The sequence below is a fragment of the Euprymna scolopes genome, chromosome 1 (assembly GCF_053919585.1).
Source record: "Euprymna scolopes isolate OS-2025 chromosome 1, ASM5391958v1, whole genome shotgun sequence".
Taxonomy (NCBI): domain Eukaryota; kingdom Metazoa; phylum Mollusca; class Cephalopoda; order Sepiida; family Sepiolidae; genus Euprymna; species Euprymna scolopes.
Window position 1 is genome coordinate 167,421,433 of NC_136482.1, and position 6,000 is coordinate 167,427,432.

The window sequence follows — 6,000 nt, forward strand, 5'->3', positions numbered from 1 at the left end:
TTATTATTATTATTATTGTAGTCTCAGCCTTCGAATGTTTTTAGTTGGATTTTCTTTCTTAAACATCAGATCAATTCCTTTGACTTTAGACATTCAAGCTGTATTAACACTATCGCCGTTCCCATTGGCCTTTTGCAAAATTGTAAAAGAAATTGTCTTATCAATCTGATTAAGCCATTTATGGTGGCTTTTTTGTTATTTTCCCAAGCTTTACAATTACAATGGGAATCACCTTGACTGTCATACAGCTCGAGGTGTTGACATTGTATTATTGTTGCTTCATATTATTATTATTATTATTATTATTATTATTATTATTATTATTATTATTGGCTCACAAGGAGCTTTCACACAGGTTATCTCTCCTTGAAAACAGATTGTAGTGTTCCCTGGAACCTGAGTGACAACAAGTCTCCCAAGGTTTCCAGTACTCTCCACCTCTTTCAATAACATTTGCAAATAAATTTGCATTATCGCAACAGCTGCTTGCTATTGATTTCTCGTTGGCAGCAGTTATTGGTTTTTGCTGGAATTTGAGTTACAATAAGCCTCCCCAATGTCACAGTTCTCTTCGCACTTATTCGGCTGAGGTCTGGTCAGTTCATCGGTTTTTCCTTCCTCCTTGACTCTACTTGGTTATTTGGTCTCGCTATTATTGTTGTTGTTATTGTTGTTGTTGTTGTTGTTGTTGTTGTTGTTGTTGTTGTTCATTTATTTGCGAATTAGTCCACTTGGCAAATTACTCCTCGTAATATATAATATTCAATAAAGGATTGATTCTATAATAATACATACGTTATCTGTATGAATGAACATATCATGTTTAAGCGTGTTGTACGACCGGGCAACGCCGGGCGGCAAGCTAGTTAAGAATTATAAATATTGTAAGAATCAATTCATAACAAAATATTATATAACATCTTCGTGGTCAAACCTTTAATTTTACAAAATATTTTTTTTTTCACATATTTGTAAAAATGAATATATAAAATAATAAAACATTTGTTATTAACGTATGAAATTTATAAAAACGTTAAGTATTTTTTATTTATTTTTTAAATTTTAATCATCGTTCATTAATCCGTCAATGTTAAATAATTTCAGACTTGTGTTTCTGTTTTTTTTTTTATTTTTTTTTTTTATTTTTTAGACTGATAATTCGTATTATTTGGATTATTCAGACTACTGTTCTTATCTTAAATGTTATTTTAACAACGTGTCCATCAATTTAAACTTTGGCCTTCTTCAGGTGTATCTTGCTTAACTTTGAAATCGTCGAACTCGAGAATCTACACAAAACTTTCGAACAGAACCTTTTATTTATTCCACGAATCCAGTACATTCTCGTTTCGTCGGCCATGACTAAATAGACGTAAAGTTACTTAATCCTGAAAGTAGCATGTACCTCTACAAGGCCACTATTCGCCCATGTATGGAGCATTGCTGTCACACTTGGGCTTGTGCATCTGCTGCTAGTCTCTCACTCCTGGAAAGGGTTCAGAAGAGTGTCGCCAATCTAATAGTGCCCAAACTGTCAGGTAGGCTTCAGCCTCTTTTCAGCCGACGAAATGTTGCATCCCTCTGCCTGTTTTACAAGTATTTTAATGGTAGATGTTCCGATGAACTACAAGGCCTTGTGCCTCCTCGAGGTAAATACCCCCCCGAAAAACTCGACAAGCGGCAAAATCTCACCCCATACACAGTAGAGATATCCAGATGCCAATAAGCCTTCTACTCTAATAGTTTCTTCTCTAGAAATGCTAGACTTTGGACTTCTCTTCCGGGTTCCTGCTTTTCCGACTGTACTGACATGCAGAAGTTCAAGTGTAATGTAAATAGACATTTTGTTGCTCAACTCCCTACAAATTATGTCCCAGATAGTAGCCCCCGACATCAAACTGGCACTGTGCTTTGTTTGGGATGAAAATACAATAAAATAATTAAAAATAATAATTCGTCGTTGTGTTTTGAGTATTGCTTGTATTGGGGGATTGAACCTGCGACCTCCAGAAGACTGTCATATTAAACTGCATTTTCCCAAGTACTTTAATTGCCACATCACAGACAATTGTAGTACGAATTTTGAAGACCTTAAATGTTGGTTTTTTTTTGGTTTTTTTTCGATGAACAATTTTACTAATTATTATTGTGCATTACTAGTTATTAATATTATCCTTGCGGATTAAGTAAAGGGTTTCGTTCAAAATTCCGTGCATGTTCCCCGAGTTCAACAGGAAGATTCCGGAGTTCGACAAGATATATCTAAAGAAGGTCGAGGAGGGGGTTACATCGGCCAAAACGTTGTGCAAATAACACCCAAGTTGAGAACAGCAGTTCGAATAAGCCAAATAAGACGAATTTCAAACTGATTTAAACGTTGTTCATGTAGTTTCCATTCTTTTTGTTATTATTTTTCAGAGAAATGTGGAAAGCAAGATACACGGTGAAAGAATTCTCGTCCATTTTTCGCAACATTTTGACCGACCGAAGAAAGAATGCAAATCCGCCAAGATACCAGTTGAATATCTCAAGAAAAACAAAAACACTGGCTGCATAATATTAATTTAAAAAAAGGGGGGATCACTAAAGAATTGATAAGAATAGAAATTGCAAGAAACACAAGAAAATCACCGTTTTTTTTTTTGTTTTAAATAAGAGAAATGCAATAATCAAGTAAAAGCTAATTTGCAAGAACGCCGCACAAGAAGAAGAGAATACGCTTGAAATATCGACCACCAAACAACATCATGGCTCAACCAAATTGATTTGATGAAAGTCAACTGTTAGAAAATTCAACTAAAAAAACAAACAAACACGCCCTGCTGAATTGGAATTTACGTAAAAAAAAACAAAGAAATATCGTATAATTTTGAAAACGAAAATCTTCCTCTAAAAAGATGTAATTGTTCGAAAGTGTATTTTTTGTCAGCATCATCATCATTATTATTATTATTATTATTATTATTATTATTATTATTATTATTATTATAATATTCCGCCTACTTTGCCAAATAGACGGCATTGTTAATATGTGCACAAGGTACACGTATATAACTAAGTAATAACAGAATAAAAAAAAAGTTTGTTCTTAATTTATTATTATTATTATTATTATTATTATTATTATTATTATTATTATTATTATTATTATTATAACAATTTTCCAATCAATAATTAAAACAAAAATTAAACTGTACAAAAAATTACATCAAGGGAGATAACTTCGATCTGTTTATTCGTGATTATTTGATTACAATTAAAATTTAACAATTTGAATAAACGAAATTTATATATTTTTAGAGTATGGTAAAGAACAACAGTGAAAGGGGTTAAATTGTTCCATTTATAGAATATATAATCGTTTGTCTACTTTTCCAAACATACTGTTCTAAGCGTTTCATAAATATACTATTATATATATATATTTATATTTATATTTATTTCACAAACTTGTGGATTTTTCGATTGATAGCAAATTAATACGAGATGAGTTCGAGAGACGTGGAATGAGTTGTGGCAAAATTTTTAATGGGTCTTTTTTTTAGGAGAGCATGGAAACCCAACGCCGTCTTTTATTCAAAGAATTATTTGATCGCATTTTGAGATTTTTTGAATATTTAAATTGACCCTATCCCTTTCCCATTCATGTCGGTCCATTTTAAGCAACCAAAGAAGTCTCTTAAAAACTTTCAAACCAGAATCTTAAATCGGGTACGGATCAAAAACTGATTTATTAAACCTTTCTATAAATTAAAAGGAAAATTTATGATCAAAATCTTGAAATCAGAGCTCAAAAAAGATTATTAAAATTGAGAAAGAAACGTGTCTTTTGGTAAATTAATACGTTATCACGTTATAAAACGTAATTCCGTTATAAAATATGAAAGTTCGTTTTTGAACCAAATTAAATTGAATTAGAAGTTTAGATTAAGAATCAAAATTAGACTGGCTCTATTAAAAAAAAAAAAAGATCGTAAAATCGATCGTGAATAATAGATTTGATTCAACGATTCTCTTTATTTAATCTTTTTTTTTATTTTTTAGTGTTTTGTTAAAATAGTATAAACATTATTGTCAGATTTCAGCCATTTTTTTTTTCTGTGTGGAAAATCAATTAATATAAATGTACGCGCGTTCGGTGGTCTTTGATCGTCTGCACTGATCCATGTCCGAACCGATATGAAAGGTTAAGCCACCATCATCGACACCACATCATCATCATCATCACAACGACCATCATTATCATCACAACCATCTTCACAATTATCAACAACATTATCACCATTATCATCAATACTTAGCGTTTGCCATCTTTTAGACACTATTTAAAAAAAAATAAAAAATAAAGAATTTAAGAAAAAAAGAAACGAAATACGTCAAAGTAAAACCTCAGCAACCAAATTTAAATTTTTAAAAAAATTTCAAGCAAAAAAAACGGAGACGGCGACTACGACGACGACCTCGACGGCGGCCAACGTCGACCTGATTAGCAACCACGACGCCCCGCACCATCAGAACGAGACCACCCAGCTCACTGAAGAGTGGAGCGACTATTATTCTTCGGATACTATGTCATATCCTCAATTCGGATATACCTACCCGTCCACAAACACATCGCTCTCCTCCACACAGGTAGGTCGACATTTTCCACTTTTCAAACAGCACTGGGGCTCATTTGGGCTTGCACAAAATACACGAAAACTTCACTTTGTAAACAAACAAATGTGTTCACATTTTGGGGGTACTTGTGCACTTGTGCAGTTTACGGATCGTGCTATTCTTTTAGATGTGATTTTCAAGTTAAATTCAATATTTCCGGTATCTTTTGTTTATTTGTTAGCCGAAATGTCAGTATGGTTACAAAACACCCTCCCCATTTTAAGAATGGATTTCTATATAATAAGGTTATATACGATTCGTAACGTGCATCCAGTACCCACTTTTTGTAATAAATGAAAAAAAGAAAACAGAATTATCCAGTTTGAATGAAAATTCTGGTATTTAATAATTCCTAATTTTTTTAAAGGAATACTAGTGTTCGTATTAAACAACGATTTTTGGCCAGGAATAAAGGTGTAGTACCTGTTCTGATACTACACTTCACATTTTCTGTCTTCGGTCAGTGGAGGAGAAATCTTTCATGACTGCGACAATTTTTTTTATTTTTGTTCCTATCCAGAGTGTCTCTCTTTGGGGGACTGGATTTTCCCCACATTAAAAAACTGACCTTGTGTCTAACTCTGCCCTCGTGGGGAGGCATGTAAATAAAAACAACAGCAATTTTTAAAAGAGTTTGACGAAAGTTAAGTTTCAGACAGATTCGCACAATGCATAGTAAAACTTTTTTTTTTTTTTAATATGCTGTTACCGTTAAAAGCAGTTCTATATTTTTATTTATATTACTGAGTTACCAACACTTATCAAGGCCCAAGGGTGCTCGAGGATAAGCATTAAATGAGCGTCAGGTGGCGATCAGACAAAGCTGTCTGTCATGATTGGTAATTATGGTGGCGATTCGGCAGAAATTATTTTATGTAAAGAAAAAAAAAGAATATTTTATGATCGCGAAATGTGAAGTAATTTTAAATGATCATTGTGATGAAGCTGCTTTCGATGAGGATGGTAAAAATAGTTAATTGATCTTTTTTATCTCTTTTTTTTACATGGGCATCATCATTTATCAAGGCCCAGAGGCCACTCGAGGATAAGGGTGAAAGAGCGTACAGTAGTCAATTGGACAATATAGTAATCGTTAGTAATGGAAATTCGGTAAATTTGTTAACTTAAGTGGAACGGTTCATCAAGAATTTGTTTACGTTGGACTTGAAGACAACTAAGTTGTAGTCAGCTGGAAAGCGGGCAAACAGAAGAGAGTTCCACAAGCGTGCAATTCTAGGAAAGATCTTTTATTTGTTTCGTTTTCTCGTTTCTTTTTATGAGCAAGGGGTCACAAAATAAAACCCAGGTTTCAGAGCTTTGCGCAGAGGCTGGCGATTTTTA

The 6,000-nt window shown here is 33.1% G+C and overlaps 1 protein-coding gene and 1 long non-coding RNA gene across 2 annotated transcripts in view; both read left to right on the forward strand.

Moving 5' to 3' along the window:
• Positions 1-2,809, forward strand: part of LOC145277032 (uncharacterized) — a 33,705-nt gene extending 30,896 nt beyond the window's left edge. Inside the window, exon 2 of the long non-coding RNA XR_013868088.1 lies at positions 2,419-2,809. This is a non-coding gene — a long non-coding RNA (uncharacterized LOC145277032). The remainder of the gene's footprint in view (positions 1-2,418) is intronic.
• A 1,624-nt stretch (positions 2,810-4,433) lies between these two features.
• Positions 4,434-6,000, forward strand: part of LOC145277022 (Iroquois homeobox protein 6a-like) — a 244,531-nt gene continuing 242,964 nt past the window's right edge. Inside the window, exon 1 of the mRNA XM_080128628.1 lies at positions 4,434-4,632. Coding sequence (XP_079984754.1) covers positions 4,570-4,632 — 63 coding nt within the window. The 5' untranslated portion in view covers positions 4,434-4,569. The remainder of the gene's footprint in view (positions 4,633-6,000) is intronic.